Genomic DNA, 16,715 nt, shown 5'->3' with positions numbered 1-16,715 from the left:
CTCTCTCTCTCTCTCTCTCTCTCTCTCTCTCTCTCTCAAAAAACCTTTTTTTTTTTTTTTTACTAAACTATTTCCAAGTTACAGATCCTATTTGGATAAAATAACAGCGATGTACCCAGCATAGAGCCTAGCATTTATTAACTTACTTTAGCAAATCAAGCGTGACAGTTAAAGACCCCCCTGCCCAGGGCGTCATTGGGCAACCCTGTTTGGCAGAAAGGCCCTCCCTGTGGCCTCCCCTCCCTGGTCTTTGTTCTGCCCTTTGCAGCCCTGCGCCATGTCTCCTGTCACACACCGGCCAGCCCAGTGGGATCTGTGGCTGAGGAGCACGTGTCTTACCAGCGGTCCCTGTGGATTTCAGAGACCGGAGGGGGGCTGTTTGCAGCATCGAGGGGAAAATGGTAGCCAAGGCAGGATGCTTCGGGATGCCGCAGGGCACCCGCTCCCAGGCAAAACCCGCCGGCGTGGGTGTGAGTGAGGTGCCTGCGCTGGGGGACGCTGTGGCAGTTTCCAAACGCGGACTGGTCACAGCGGTGTGCAGCGTAAGTGCGAGGGCCAAAGGGGAGAGACTGAGGCAGGCCAGGCGCCTTCCCCCACCAGAAATGGGCTAAGGGAGCTCCCGGCTGGGCGGAGGAAGCTGGACCCATCTGCTGAGACCCCCCGAGAGAGAGGAAGGGCTGGGGAGGCTCGCACGGGGGGCCTCCGAGGCGGGGATTCTCGCAGATGCCAGAGTCTTGCACCGGCTGGGGGAGTGGCGCTGATGTCCGCTGCCATCTGTGCAAGCTCGTCGCCGCCCACCCCGCGCCGGCCCCGTCACTCGTTTCACCTAGGACTGCCGTGTCGCGGGCACAGGCTCCTGCCGTGGCACGTGAAGGTCGTGGATGACAGGCACGCGAGATCACAGCACCACGCAGCGGCCTGCCCGCGGCTTCTACGTGGGAGGCACGTGAGCGCATCCGGGAAGGCGGTTTGACCTCCTTGCGTCTCCGCCTCGGGCTTAGTTCTTTCAGAAATAGACACTGGGATCGGAGGCGGGGAATGTCGGCATTGGGTAGAAGGACCAGAATGGTCAAGTGCACGCTGCAGCCAGATGTCCTACCTCCTGCTTGTACCTCCATCTAGTGAGGGAACCTGCTGCTGTAGTTTTCATCCTCGAGCGGCTTGGAGGGTACCGATTAGGAGCTAGTCGCCTAGCTTGGTATCCCAGCCCTGCCCGCCACCCACTGCTTGACCTCAGGAAGGTACCAAGCCTTCCTGCACCTTAGTTTCCTCAAGTCTGAAGTAGAACAGTAGTACCTCCTTCGTAGGATGGTTGTGAGAGTTAAACAGCTCAGTTGGCATAAAGCACTCAGACATGTGTCGATTATCTGTCGCTGGAACCTAGTGCCTTAAGAGCAGATGTTCTCTTAAGATCTTCTGTGCAGCAGTCTGCAGCTTGGGCAGGGCCCGATGGAGGGGCTTATGTCTGAGCCACTCAGTGTCACTTTGGGCACTTGTCCGGGGCTCGGGGATCTGGTTTTGAGGTGGCTCATTCACCTGACTGGCAAGGTGGTGCAGGCTGTTGGCTGGGGGGGGGAGGGGGGGCTCAGCTGGGCTGGGGACAGGGGGCCTTGCTTCTCCTCCACGGGCCTCTCCACCAGCTGCATGGGCTTCCACACAGCGTGGTGTTTGGGTTCCAGGAGCAAGGGTCCCAGTAGAAAAAGGCGGAAGCTTTTTTGTGACCTGGCCTCAGAAGTCACCAGCACTCTGTCCTCCATCGTACACTGGTCAAGGCAGTCACAGAGGCTCACCTGGTTTCAGGACAGACACAGGGGCGCCGCCCATCTGGGGAACAGGCAAAGGTTCTGGAAGGGCACGCAGGATGAAAGATCGTTCTGTGGCTATATTTGGAGAATAAAACCTGCCACGGCATAGGTTCTGGCATGCAGTAAGCCTCAACAAATGCGTGCTGTCACTAGTTCAAAACCATTGGCAGCTGTCCTTCCTCCCAGACTCCTGTTTCTTAGAAGGTGGTAGTATAGCACAGTGGTTAAATGCACCTGCTTTGCAGCCAGGCTACCCCGGGTCAAATCCCGACTGGCCCCTTAGAGCTGTGTGACCTTGGGTGAGTTGCTTCACCTCCTCAGGTTGTAGAATTTATGATGATGAGATTGGGATTGTGCAGATTACATCAGCATGGAGCACGGAGCCTGCAATAGTGGTCACTCATTACCTAGATGGCCTCATTGGTGCAGTTCCTTCCAGAAAGATTGTCCTATTTACACGTCCTAGCGATGGAGAGGAAGCTGGATCCAGAGTAAGTTTGTGAACTGGAAGTCCCTGCGCTTCCAGAAGCCTGAAGGTTGGGAGGGGAGAAAGGGAAGTGTCCTGTTAAAGGTTCGCGTACTGTACATGGAGTGGCACACGATCACCTGAAAGTAGATTGCGGTAAATTAAAAATGTGTACTCTAAACCCTATAGTGACCTCTGAGTGACAAAAGAAAGTCTTGCAGCTAAGCCAACAAAGGAGATAAAACAGAATCATAATAAATACTCAGTGATCCAAAAGAAGGCAGAAAAAGAGAACAAAGAACAGATGGGAGAACTATAAAAATAAATAGCAAAGGTGATATATTTAAACCTAACTATATTGATAGTTACATTAAATGTGAGTAACCTAAATTCTCCAATCAAAAGGCAGAGATTTTCAGATGGGGGCGGGGGGTGGTGAAGCAAGACCAAACTGTATGCTGCCTACAAGAAACACAGTTTAGGAGCTCCTGGGTGGCTCAGTCGGTTAAGCTGCCGACTTTGGCTCAGGTCATGATCTCACAGTTCATGGGTTTGAGCCCCACGTCAGGTTCTGCACTGTCAGCAAGAGCCTGCTTCAGATCCTCAGTCTCCCTGTCTCTCTTCCCCTCCCCTGCTCTCCCCCTCTCTCTCTCAAAAATAAATAAGCATTTTTAAAAGTTAAAAAAAAAAAGAAACATGGTTTAAATATAAAGATGCTTAGAGATTAAAAGTAAAAGAGTGGAGAAAGCCACACTAATCACTCATCAAAAGAAATAATCAAAAGCTGGAGTAAGTATATTAATAATAGATAAAGACTTGCGTATATTTAGAGAATATGTGTGCGTATATATAAAAGAACTCTCAAAATTCAAAGATAGGAAAATAACCCAGTGAAGAAACAAGTAAAAAATTTGAAGATACTTCAGTGAAGACGTACATGTGGCCAACAGGCACATGGAAAGACGCTCAATAATATTAGTCCTAATGCAAAGTAAAAACATTGAGATTAAAACCGTGCAATGCCATCACACAGTTTTTAGAATGGTCAGAAGTAAGAATGACTGAGCGTGTCAGGTGTGGGTGAGGGCGTGGAGAAATCGGGACCCCCCCTGCACTGCAGGTAGGAGTGTAAAATGGGACAGTCATTTTGGAAAGCAGGTTGGCAGTTTCTTAAAAAGTTAAACATACGACCTAGCTATTTCACCCCTAGGTGTTTACCCAAAACAAATGAAAACATGTGTCCCTACGAAGTCCTGCACATGAACGTTCATAGCAACTTCATTTGAAACAGCCCCAAACCGGAAGCAAGCTCAGTGCCCATCAACAGGTGTGTGGATAAACCGCGATAGGTCCATACAAGGGAGTACCGCTCGGCAAAAAAAAAATGGAATGAGCCATCCACACGCCATACAACACGGATGAGTTTTGAATAATTATGCTGAGAGAGAGAAGCCAAACAAAAAAAAGAATACGTGCTCCATGATTCCATCGGTGTAAAATTCTAAGAGACGCAGATTCATCTAACAGTGACAGAACAGATCAGTGGTTGCCTGGGGGTGATGGGCCGGGGTGGGCACGAAGGGGCGATGGATGTATAGTCTTGATGAAAGTGATGGTTCCACAAGTGTGTGCATGTATCCGAACATGTCAAATTGTGCATTTTTACTGTGTGTCCAATATATCTAAATAAAATGGTTTCTGAAAGTGCGTGGAGAAGAGCTTTGTTGGATCCAGCTGACCTTGGCTGGCAGTGCAAGGTCAGAAAGGACCAGTTATGACCCTGAAGCCCTAGGAACCCTACCAGTTTCCCGCCCTTTCCGATTGGCTTGTGAGTTTTACATATTTGCTTCCTGTCATCTCTGCCTATCTCCTTATCCAAACATATTTCATTCTTTATTTTCCTGTAGGTGGATCAGTTTGAGTGTGAATTGTGGGCAACCGAACTCTTATCCTAGATGATAGTAAATCTCCCCAATTGGTGCCTTTGCTTGCCAGGTATCAGTAGACACATTTGAGGGTTTTGACAAACCCAATTCAGACGGCTTAAATATAAAAGGATCTTTATGGGCTCAGATTTTGGAAACGCTAAGAGGTGGATATCAGACACAGTTTGATCCCAGGGGTGCAGCTGATGTTATCGCTGTGATTCTTTTGTTCTCTCTCGGCTTCCTTTCTCAGGCAGGCTTTCCTCAGCCACCTGCAGCAACAGAGAAAGAGCCCCTCCTTCCTGAGTGGTCCAGGAAAAGATCCCAAGTTCAGCCCTCACTGGCTGGGCCTGGGACAGCCTGTACCAGTCCCTGGCCAGGGAGATGAGGCGCTTTTTATGTCATCTGCCCGAGAGCCAGGGGTGGAGTCGGCCAGATACAAAGAATGGGTGGAAAGTAGGGAGAGGATGTTCTCCAAAGGCAGGTGGGGATCAGTGTTACCGGAAGCAAAGAGGGCATGGGTGTCAGCAGGGAAAAGCAACAGAGGACCCGGCACCGGGGAACAAATCTGATTATTTTTATTGTTTAACGAAGTGGAACGTTAAAATGCTTCCAAAAGTCAAAAGCGTACCAAAAGATCACTCACGCAAAGGGAGTGACCACTTCTGCGCTGTTCCCCACTCCCCTTGTAAGTCACTGATTTCTGTGAGTCCTAATTTATCCTTCCTGTTTTCTTTATTTTGTAAAGAGAGATATCTGTAGGGGCGCCTGGGTGGCGCAGTCGGTTAAGCATCCGACTTCAGCCAGGTCACGATCTCGCGGTCCGTGAGTTCGAGCCCCGCGTCAGGCTCTGGGCTGATGGCTGAGAGCCTGGAGCCTGTTTCCGATTCTGTGTCTCCCTCTCTCTCTGCCCCTCCCCCGTTCATGCTCTGTCTTTCTCTGTCCCCAAAAAAATAAACGTTGAAAAAAAATTTTGAAAAAAAAAAGAGAGATATCTGTAAGTTTTCTTGTTTCCTCCCTTCTTTACACAAAAGATAGCATACTGTATGTGCTCGTTTGCACTTGCCTTTTTCATTTAACAAGAGAATGAAAACATTTCTAACTAGCCATGCTAATTCTTGCTATTATCACACGGGATCCAGCGTTGACTTGTAGATAATGGGATATACGTGTGAGCGTACGAGCCTTTCCTTCTGGTGAGTGGTGTCTTTATCCTTTTGAGCCTGGGTTGTGAGTGAATCACTGTCTTCTTCCCACGCAGATGGAGGCAGCTATGCCGTCCACGACTCCCGGGCCCCCAGTCTAGGCTCAGGGGGTGAGAGTCCCCCATCGAGCCCCACCGGACACAACTGGGAGATCAACTATCAAGAGGCAGCAATCTACCTCCAGGTGAGCGTCTCCGATCAGGATCTGTTCTCGGTGCCTGTTGGTCGAGCAGGGTACCCGGGCCTCTGCTACGTGCCCAGAAATTCAGTTCTGGCTCCGGTCCCTGTCCCTGCTCCTGTCTCAACTTTCAGTGAGGAGAGCCAGCCCGATCGTGCCCAGACAGGGAGGGCAATGTGCGTGGGCTTTCCTGTGACTCCCGGTTTTGGCCCTGCCTGTCCCCAAGGTTCCCTGAGTCTGTCCGCTTGGCCTTCCCTGCCTCGCTCCCCATTCTCAGGCACTGACGGTCAGTTCTCGAGGGGGAGTTCTTGAAATAACATAATACTGTAGCAGGGGTTGGTCGGCCTGGTATGGGAACTTAGAGATAGGCCTTTATTCCTTTCCTGCCTAATTTGCTGTTGCTTTCACATTTGCTATTTCTTTCTTGGTTCTTGTTTTTTTTTTCCCCCCTCTTTTTTTCAATAAAAACAATACTTTCTTTATAGAAGTAATACATGCCCACTGCAGTAAGTTTAGGTACAAAGGGGATGTGGCAAAAACATTCACCTGAGTCACTGTCAACATTATTTACGAATAAGGGGTGCCTGGGTGCCTCGGTCGGTTAAGCATCCGACTCTGGATTTTGGCCCAGGTCATGATCTCACGTTTTGTGAGTTCGAGCCCTGTGTCGGGCTCTGTGCTGACAGCATGGAGCCTGCTTGGGATTCTCTATCCTTCTCTCTCTCTGCCCCATCCCACTCATGCTGTCTCTCTCTTTCAAAATAAATAAACTTAAAAAATTTTATTAAAAAAGAATAATACAGGGGTTTTCTGTGTTTTGTAATTTTAAAGTCACGTGATATGTACAGTTGTATAATCTGCTTTTTTTATAGTTTGTGACAGAAGCTTTTTTCTTATGTTTATTAAAATTCCTAGAAACAAATTATAATGGCTTTATATCTGATAAATGGATCCTAATTTATGTAAACTGTCCTGAAAAGGCTGGATATTTTCCCATCTTTTATACTTCCCTTATTATATATTATGCATTTCCCTATTATAAATTATAATCCGAGGACAATCCATGCATCGAGCTATTTCTCTCTCTCTCTTTCTCTCTTTAAGATCCAGGATTATTTTATTAGGAAAGCCTCTAAGAAGTGGAATTTACCAGATGGAAGGAAGCAACATTTTTAGGGCCCTTGATGTACAGTTATCAAATATTCTCCAAGGGGGAGACTGCCTCTTAACTGCCTGTCTCACTGTCTGTAGCATTAGTCACTATAATCTTGCCATTCTTGTCACCGTAAAATGTCAGTTTCCTGTGTGCACTGAGTAAGAGTGTAGATGGGGAAGTGGAATTTTTCTTAAATTCATTTGAATAATAATTTTCCCTAATCTTTTTTCTTTGAAGCAGCTCTCACATTGCAAATATGCATGTGTGTGTGCGTGTGCGTGCGTGTGTGTGTTTTAAAGATTTCATTAAATTCGGATAGTCATTTCATAGTTGCTCAGCTCCCTTTATGCTTCTCTTGTTTTATGCAGCATCACATAAGTTGTGTTCCTCACCAGATACATTTTGGTTCAGGTGAAAACGATAGAAATGCTTCCGGGACATTTTGGCAAGCTCGGGCATGCCTGTCGGTGATCTGGAAGGGTGCCGCAGGGTCACTCTGTGCACTGTCACCTTAAGGTTGAATAGACGCTATCTAAGCACAGGATGGATCAAAACACAGAGTTCGGATGGCTTGGGGGACTTGAGAAGTCTGGTAATTCCTTCACTCCTTAAGCAGGTGAGAACATCAGTAGTGAAAATATCTGCCTTTAAGTGGGCACCTGCTGGTCAGTCTAACAACCCTCCAAGGTGGTCTGATCATCTCCCGTTCACTGACAAGCAAATGACACTCAGAGGGGCTAACCGAGCCCAAGGCCACCCAGCTAATAAGTTACAGAGCGTGGATGTAAACCGCGTCCAGCTCACCTCAAACAGTGCTTCTCTTCTATACATTGTTGCTTTATTTCTTTACCTGGCCACGTGTATCCACTTGAAAATGGGCCCCCCCGTTGTGGAAAAAGAGGCCACAGAACTGCAAGTATAGTATGATAATTTTTACATAACGTTTATGCATCCAGACACACACACACACACACACACACACACACACACACACGGGTTCATATACGTATCTAGCAGCATACACCTGTGCGTAGATCCCCATTCCCATCTGGAAAGTTGTTCATCCAACTCGTAAAGGTGATTATCTTTGGCTGACGGAATTTTTACTGCCTTGTAATCCCGTGTATTATTTGAATTATGTTTACCAACAACGCATCATTTTTTTTTTTTTTTTTTTTTTTAATAAAAATCCAAGCAGAACTCAGACGCCTCTGAACGGTAGTTCACGGCTGTTTCGCGTGGGGTGGGTTTGGCTGTTGTCAGATGGCCTTTTTCTCCTGCTTTGCCGCTGAGCTGCGGCATGGCCCCTGAACCAGGCTGTGGGTACGCTCGGATAGTTGGCCCCTTGCTCCTCTGAAGATACCTGGGGCCTGTGGTTTCCTCTCTTCCCAAATTTTACCTGTTAACTCACTCACCCTCGGGAGCCGGGAGCTCTGTGGTCCTGGCACCTCGCAGTGAGGAAATAAGGCCAGTGTTCTCCTTGGGGTTTGGATCAGAATCCAGTGATGTGACTAGTATTTTCCTCCATCCTTGTTGGTGGAGACCTCATCCGCTCTCCTGGCTATTCCAAGTCCTGGAGGTAAAGCCTGAGCGCCCCACCCCCACCCCCCCCTTGTTGGTGGTTCCCTCTAGCCAGACCTGGCTACTTATTGGAAGATGTTACCCAAGAATTGCATTTTTCAGTAATTCGAACCAGAAGCTTCCCGGGCCACCCTGTGTGTCCTCCCACCGCTCCCCGGCCATGGCGGTGGTGGTAAAAACCACCGCCCTGCACAGATCACAGGGCTACGAGTGAGGCTTGCCGGCTTGCCCTCTGTCTGCCTGCTGGGATGTTTGTTCCCTTTGTCTGGCCTGCCCCTGTCGAGTCTGTGGTTTGTCTTTATTTTTTGGTAATGAAGCTAGTGATGTCTCTGGCTTCAGGGAAGTGACTTGTTCAAAGCCACCCTGCAAACCACAGCCGAGGTCAGAGCTCCCCACCTCCCAGCTACTGGGAAGTCCCAGGACGGGCTGGGGTCTGGAGAGGTGGTCTCTTACAGGCGTGGATCATCCTCCCGAACATCCATTAAACACCTCCTGTGTGTACCAGGCATCGTGCTGGGTGAGCACTGGACCGCATCCCCGGCCTTTCCTGCTGTCCTGACACAGGCTTGGTGAGCTGAAGCGGCCTCGGGGTGGCACGGAAGCCCACCAGGCCAGAGTGCTTTCCATGCTTTCCACGCACAGCGTTGCCCCTCTGGGCCCAGAGCCGCTCTTCCTCCAGCCTGGCTGCCTCTTCCGCAGGAATCACTGTGGTGTGTTTCACCTCCCCGGAATAAGGGTTGTGAGGACGGAGAGGGTGGTCTCGTCCCAGAGGAGCCGAATAGCTGGAATAGTTGAAGGTCTGACCTCATTCCAAGACAGCTGGAGAGCTTCCAGAAGGGCTCTGGGTCAGGGGGCCTGGGTGTCCCTTCCTGCTCCACGACTTTCCCCTCCAGGAAGTGAAGAGTCCTTCCAGTGGGAAGAGTCTATGCTGAGTGTTCGTTCTGGAAGTGAAAGAGGCAGGTGCCCTCAACTCAGCACTCCTGATGTTTGGGGCTGGGTAACTCTTCGGCACGGGGACCTCTCCTGTGCATCTTAGGATGTTTAGTGGCATCCTTGGAATTTGCACGCTGGTTGCCAGCAGCACCCCCAGGTGTGATGAACAAACGTCTCCAGGCCGGGATGGGGTGGAGGAAGCGGGGGGCGGGGCAGCATTGCCCCTAGTTCAGAAGCACTAAAGACGACGCGTGTGGAACATTACCGGCTTTGGCTGCTGGACGGGGTGCTGATGGGGGAGAGCTGATGGGGTGGGGTGACCCTTATCGCTGTGCCCACCAATTACAGGGGGGCAGCGAAGACTCCTCCCCGCAGCCACCAGAAGGCTGACCCTAACAGGGAGGGTCAGCACTGGCCCTAGGGTGTCATCTGCTTGTCACAAGTGGACCGTCCCCAGGGCCCTGCCATCGGCAGGAGGCTCATCACAATCTGGTGATTGTGCGGCTCTGTGAGCTCAGGGGCCACTGAAGCTTCTGTGCTGCGATTTTCTCATCTGTCAAATGGGACAATGAAAGCCCCTGCCAGAGAGGGGATGTGGTCAGGAGTAAAGGAGTGTCCAGGGCTCAGGTAAGGGGCTGAGCCTGGTGCCTGGCCGGGTGGGCACCTTGGTCAAGGTCAGCCCCTGTCCCATTACTGTCGGAGCTCAGGAATGAGGGCAAGGCCTGTCATTGTGGAGGAGTTCGGAAAGGAGGTGAGTCAAGAAGTGAAAGAGGCAGGTGCTCTCAACTCAGCACCATACTTCCTATATGTATATATAGAGAGGTAGTCTCAGGCTCCTTTTTTTCTCAATGTTAGTACCATTTATAATCATAATAACAGGTAATATCAACAGGGAGCCTATTGTATGCCAGACATCCTAAGTGCCCTACAGGAGCCCTGTGAGTAAGGACGCGTGTCATAGCCCACTGGTAGTTGAAGAAGGGGAAGGAACATTCTCCGCCTCGTCCAGGGAGGAGCAGGGAAGCCAGGAGTCCGCTGTATTTGCTGGCCCGCCCCGGCCCTTTACAACCCACGGGTGCTTCTGAGAGCCGGAATTTGGCCACTAAGGGGCTCACACGTGCTGCCTCCGTCCTCGTTCTCTCGGGGACTCTTTATTCTTTGATCCTTCCAGGCGGTCCTGAGGAAGAAGCCGGTCTCTTGAGGGACCCGACCGGGGTGCAGTTTGGTGAAGACAATACTTTTGGTCTCCCATCGGCTTCCATCCCGGGCTCGACACTCCGCTCGTTTGCCAAGGGCCCTCCTTGTCCCCCAGCCCCTGGCACCTCTTTGGTGCTGTGTCTCCTCGAGGCCCATTTGCCCACACTGCTCTCGTTCCTTCAGGAAGGCGAGAATAATGACAAGTTCTTCACCCACCCCAAGAACGCCAAAGCGCTGGCGGCCTACCTCTTCGCACACAACCACCTTTTCTACCTGATGGAGCTGTCCACGGCCCTGCTCCTGCTGCTGCTCTCCCTGTGTGAGGCCCCCGCCGTCCCCGCGCTCCGGCTCGGCATTTACGTGAGTGTCCGCTTGGCCAGCCCGGAAGGGAACATTCTGGTAGAGCAGATGCCCCCGGTGGATTTAGAACAGAGAGGCCCGGGTGTGTGCGGCGGGCATCGTAGAGGCCTCGGGAGCAGCATTGGATTGCCAGTCTTGCATGGGATCCCTGCTGGAGTGAATGCTCTCTGTGATTGGGCTTACTGGTACCTTCCGGGGGGGGGGGGGGGGGCGCCATCTGATTGGCTCATGGAGGGCCGTGGGCCACACCTTGGTTCCAGGGGAGCAGTGCACCTGGCTGCGGTCCCGCCCACCGTCTGCAACCTCAGGGGAAAAGGTAGCCGGGTGTGACCGCCGGGAGGCCAGGGGCCTGGTGGGGCTACACCTCCTCCTGCCCCCTGGTTGCAGGTCCATGCGACCCTGGAGCTGTTCGCCCTGATGGTGGTTGTCTTTGAGCTCTGCATGAAGCTGCGGTGGCTGGGCCTCCACACCTTCATCCGACACAGACGGACCATGGTCAAGGTGATGTGTCCGTGTCCGAACGGCGTTTTCTCCCACGTCAGCTTCCGGCCTGTATCTTCAGTTCAATTCCGAATCCCCCGTGGGCCGAGCCCTGCACTCGGCACTGCAGCCCTGGGGCCCTGTCCTTGCCAAGCCTTGCAGAGCCTCGCCCCGGATGTCGGGGTGATGCTAACGGGAGCCACTGTGATTTGGCACCTAGCGTGTGCCCGGCATTGGCACAACAGCCTTTGCGGGAGATGTGTTCCTCTTCCTAGTTCATACCCTGCCGGCCAGACGAGAATGGGATCTAAATCCCAAAGGCTTGGGGTTCAAACCCAGGTCTGTCTGGCCTCCAAGCCCACGCGGATCAGTAACCAGTAACATACACCTGTCTTCCGGGCAGCGAGTAGGCATGAGTCAGAGTGCGCTTTGCCATGTAAAAAGCATGCACGCTCGTCCAGGAGAAGGTGCCCAAGGAATGGCACATCAGGATGCCCTGCAGACATCAGGGGCCTTCCCGGTGGGAATGGGGAGGGCTGAAGGCAGAGGGTGGGCACATGTGGCCAGGCAGAGTGGCCGATGAGCTGCTGGGAGCAGGGCTTCATTCCCCCCGGGGCCATACATCTGTGCCAGCAGCCAGAGGGCTTGTGTCCAGGGGCTGTTCGATGTCGGGGGGCTGGGGGGGTGGTGCTGAGAGAGAGCTGGAGAGAAGGGAAGGGCCTCTCGAGGCCAGAGTGGGCAGGATCTTGCCAGCCCTCTGTTCGTGGTGTGCAGGTAGGGGCTGGAGAAGGAGCTGATGGAGCTCTGTGCCCGTCCACCCCCAGACCTCCGTGCTGGTGGTGCAGTTCATCGAGGCCATCGTGGTGCTGGTACGGCAGACATCCCACGTGCGTGTGACCCGGGCTCTGCGCTGCATTTTCCTCGTGGACTGTCGGTACTGCGGCGGCGTCCGGCGGTAAGGCCCCAGGGGACGAGACGGTCGCTATCCTGGCCTGGCCCGGACCTCTGGGCCTGTGGAGCAGGACCCAGCGAGTCAAGTAGCGATGGGATCAGTTCTGCACGCTGGGAGAACACACGCCCGCTCACTTCCTTCGAAGTGGACCCGCACAGGGCAGAAGGCGGTCCTCCACTCGGGTTTCGGTTTCCTGGCTCCGGGTCCGGGGCTCTTTCCCGTCTTATTTGCAGCCTCCCGGGGCTGGCTCCTCTCTCGGACACACTATTTGCCCAAACACAGCGGCAGTGACCTCTCAAAGCAGGCAACTGCACAGAGTCTGAGTGACTCAGCAGGCTGACCCCCTCCCCGAGCCCGGGGGCTGGACTCAAACCTGCCCACTAGCCTGGAGTTGAGCTTAGTGCTGCAGACTCCATCTGGAAAGTCTCTTGGCTGGGATGCTGAGAGAGAGCAGGCTGGGCAGTTCATTCTTCGGGCCCGTGCTTGTTTCCAAAGCTGGAAACGAGTGTCCCAGGACTAGGTGGCCCTGAAATGCCTTTGTGCGTCCTGCTCCTGGAAGCTCGGTGCCCAAGGCCACGCGCTTGGCCTTCTGCTGTTCCCCCCCCACTACTCACCAGGGCCCTTGCCTGCTTGGGCTCCGCAAGCAGGAGGAAGGGGCTGTGTGTGGCGTACCTGGCCCGGTTTTTCCCCGTCGCCCCCAGGCGGAAGTCCCCTGGGAAAACGCCGAGCGTGACGTCACAAACCAGGGTGCCGCGGGCCTTAGTGTGGTGTGAGTCGGGAGCCCCGGCCCCCGCCTCGCCCGTGGAGTCCCAGACAGCCCCCCACTTGGGCCCCACGCCCCCTCCCCGCCTCACCCCTCCGGCCCTGCTGTCTCCCCAGCAACCTGCGACAGATCTTCCAATCCCTGCCACCCTTCATGGACATTCTCCTGCTGCTGCTCCTCTTCATGCTTATCTTCGCCATCCTTGGTGAGTTCCCCGCGCCCCGAGGCCCTGATGGCCCCCCCCCCCCCCGGAGCAAATTCGCGGTTGAAGACGAACTCACTCTGACAGTTGGAGAAGTTCAGGAAGCTTTTACACGTGTGCAACACGCACGACCTTCGGCTTAGGAAATGAAGTCTTAGGAGTAAAATGCAAAGCCCCTCTGTATCTTTTCATGACCCCCGGTCCCTTCCCCTCAGAGGTACCCCCCCGACCTAAGCCTACCACTGCCACGTGTATCTTTCTAGCTATACTTTATATTTCCTGAAACAGCAAGTAAGTGGTATTGCTGTGCATATCAAAACATGTTATGGGGCGCCTGGACGGCTCAGCCGGTTGGGCGGCCGACTTCGGCGCAGGTCGTGATCTCGTGGTCCGTGAGTTCGAGCCCCGCGTCGGGCTCTGGGCCGACCGCTCGGGGCCTGGAGCCCACTTCCGATTCTGTGTTTCCCTCTCTATCTGGCCCTCCCCCACTCCCCCTCTCCCCCCACCCCCCCCCACCCGCCGTCTCTCAAAATGAATGAACATTAAAAAAAAATTTAAACAAACAAACATTTTATAGAAATGGTTACATGATGTGTGCGGGGCGGGGGGGGCCTCCTGCAAGTTGCTCTTTGGCGGTTTCTTCCGTTGTTGTGCATTTTCACCATTACACGTCACACTGTAGTGAACGCTCACACATCAGCCACTGGCTCCCTCTTTGCCTCCGACCCTCCACCCGACCACCCCACTCTCTGTAGAACTTCCTTTGTGCTCCAAGGGGGCTAAATTACCTTGAGGGCAGAACTTTTCCCTTTTCCCACTCGGGATTTCAAGGACTCAGGGCAATAGCCCATTCCAGGAGGGAGGGTGTTCGCACCCCAGGACCCTGGGCTATATCAAGGGAATCTCTTTGGAATTGTCACTTGGAATTGTCCAGCCTGTGGATGAGTTTCATTTGGTCTGAAAATGTTGAGCCGACATTTGAAAATTAGATTTATTACATGAAAATACAGATTTCTAGCCTTGAAAAAAATGGGTTTTTTAATTTAAAAAATGGAGGTATAATTGACATACAACATTGTGTTTGTTGTAGGTGCACAGCAGAACGATTTAATATTTGTGTATAATGTGAAAGGACCACCACAGTAAATCTAGTTATCACCTGTCACCACACACAGTTGCAAATTTTTTTTTCTCTTCTGATGAGAACTTTTAAGACCTCCCTGAGCAACTTTCAAATATACAACAGAGTGTTGTTAACTACTCAACATGCTGGACGTCCAGTCTTTTTTTTTTTTAAGGTTATTTATTTATTAAAAAAATTTTTTTTTAATGTTTATTTATTTTGAGGGAGAGAGAGACAGAATACAAGCAGGGGAGGGGCAGAGAGAGGGAGACACAGAATCCAGAGCAGGCTCCAGGCTCCGAGCTGTCAGCCCAGAGCCCGACACGGGGCTCAAACTCACAAGCCGTGAGATCGTGACCTGAGCCAAAGTCAGACGCTCAACCGACTGAGCCAGCCAGGCGCTCCCATCCAGCCTCTTTAAACAGCAGACTTGATTCTTGGGCCACGTATCACACCTGCTCCTTTGGACAGAGCGCGTGTTCTCCAGAGTGCTGCTGTCCCCACCACTCCCTGATGCTTTCCCTCTGCCCCCAGCACTCGTTTACATTTATTTGTGCAGCCCTTTGATGTCGGGTTTGGGACCTCTGCTCTAACCCTTCTTATCTGTGTGTTTTCTGCCCCCGTGTAGGTTTCTACTTGTTCTCCTCTAATCCTTCGGACCCCGTAAGTAGTCACCGTGTTTATCCTGTTTCTTCTTCTATTTGGGGCCTATCCCCGCAGACAAGGGGGCCGGCCACATGAGGAAGGTTTCTCAGCACGGCTTACGGCTCCTTGAGGGACGACACTTGAGCTGGTCCCTTCCTTAAGCACTGAAAGGGAATCCCCTTTCCTTGCCTTGAGAGGCAGGCTTCCGGGATCAGATCTGGAACAGATTTGGTGAAGGGACAGTGGAGGGGCGCCAGACGGATGGCGCAGACATGTGATTCTCTAGGAAAACAGTCCCACCGGTTGTCTGCTTCTGCCAGAAGCGCAGAGTTCGAGAAGGCTGGAGGCGGCTGGACTCCGCATTCGCTCACCCCCGCTGCCATCCATCAGGACTCCTTGCGAGGAGGGAGAGTGGAGGGCGAGGGGAGGGGAAGGGAAGGGCGGGCACTCCAGGTGGCCCATCACAGCCTGCCTTCTTTCCCTCCAGTACTTCAGCACCCTGGAGAACAGCATCGTCAGTCTCTTTGTCCTTCTGACCACAGCCAAGTGAGTCTGGCTCTGCGTTGGCTTGGGCCCTCTGCTGGTGCCCCAGGGTCTTCTCTTATCAGCAAGAGTATCCCACACCTGAGGGCAGACAGGTGCTCGGGACACTGTGAGGGATGGGGGTGGCCCAATGAGCTCAAAGCTCGTGGACGTGGACGGACGAGAGGAGGGGCAGGTGGGGGTGGGGCTGGCAAGGCAGAAAGGGAGAAAGGGAGAAGGCAGCCGCGGGGCCCTGCGGTGATGCTCTGCAAATCCAGTTTCCCAGATGTGATGATGCCCTCCTACTCCCGGAACCCCTGGTCCTGTGTCTTCTTCATCGTCTACCTCTCCATCGAGCTGTACTTCATCATGAACCTGGTGAGTGAGCGTGCGTCGCGCCACTGGAGCAGCCGTTCCAGCCGGCACAGCGCCGGGCACCGCGGGAATGGAGAAGTCCGGCCCGCTGTCGGCCTCCGTCCGGGATGGGGTCCCAGGCTGTGGTCAAGTGTGGTGTGGTGGCAGACGCCCTGGCGGGACTTGAGTTCAGCTGGTTCCCGGTGGGTACCCCTGGGATGATACTGCCGCGGCTCTTAGGCCTGGAGCTAGCCCTTAGGTCAGGGTGCCCTGGGGCCGTTCGTTCTCCAGCAAATGTGTGTCACAACAACTCTAAAAGCTGGCACCAACGAAGCCTTTGCCAGGCACCGGGCAGAGTGCTCCGTACGTGAGGATTAAATGATTTTCCACAAAAATTCTGGAGGTTCTGTTATGATCCTCAGCTTGTAACTGAGGAAACTGAGGGCCAGACTGACAAAGCAGCTTGCTCACAGCTGCACAGCTCGGGGTGGCCAGGTGAGCTGGTCCGATCCCAGAGATCTGCCCTTAACCGCTCCCCCTTACTGCACCCACGTGTCTGTTTCCACCCCATTGATCGGGAACCATTAGCAAAGCAATCCAGGACGCATTCTGCTAAGGAGAACGTCAAGTCCCCGCGCACCCTGGGAACTTTGGAGGTGTTTGCGGAGGCCCAGCTGGCCACCAGAAAGCCTCTTCCCATCAGCAGATGGCCCCTAGGATGAGGCCATTAGGTCCGTGTCGAGACCACACGTCAATGGCAGACTGTCGGCAGAGGCTTTTATCAAAGCTCGTATTTATTTGTATACTTCTGAAGAGCATTCCTCCGCCGGCCCAGGGTAGAAATGGAGAGCACCTCCCCTGGGGCAGA

General features: G+C 53.0%; 1 protein-coding gene across 1 annotated transcript in view; it reads left to right on the top strand.

Moving 5' to 3' along the window:
* Positions 1 to 16,715, top strand: part of TPCN1 (two pore segment channel 1) — a gene marked incomplete at its 3' end in the record, with an annotated part of 58,184 nt that overhangs the window by 26,248 nt on the left and 15,221 nt on the right. Inside the window, exons 3-10 of the mRNA XM_040443466.1 lie at positions 5,458 to 5,585; positions 10,630 to 10,806; positions 11,194 to 11,307; positions 12,111 to 12,241; positions 13,118 to 13,206; positions 14,955 to 14,989; positions 15,459 to 15,517; positions 15,772 to 15,871. Of these exons, the coding sequence (XP_040299400.1) occupies positions 5,458 to 5,585; positions 10,630 to 10,806; positions 11,194 to 11,307; positions 12,111 to 12,241; positions 13,118 to 13,206; positions 14,955 to 14,989; positions 15,459 to 15,517; positions 15,772 to 15,871 (833 nt within the window). The remainder of the gene's footprint in view (positions 1 to 5,457; positions 5,586 to 10,629; positions 10,807 to 11,193; positions 11,308 to 12,110; positions 12,242 to 13,117; positions 13,207 to 14,954; positions 14,990 to 15,458; positions 15,518 to 15,771; positions 15,872 to 16,715) is intronic.

Source organism: Herpailurus yagouaroundi, unplaced genomic scaffold (assembly GCF_014898765.1).
Source record: "Herpailurus yagouaroundi ecotype Mexico unplaced genomic scaffold, PumYag 191, whole genome shotgun sequence".
NCBI lineage: Eukaryota > Metazoa > Chordata > Mammalia > Carnivora > Felidae > Herpailurus > Herpailurus yagouaroundi.
The sequence above is the reverse complement of the archived record's forward strand: the minus strand, read 5'-3'. Positions and strand labels throughout refer to the sequence as shown.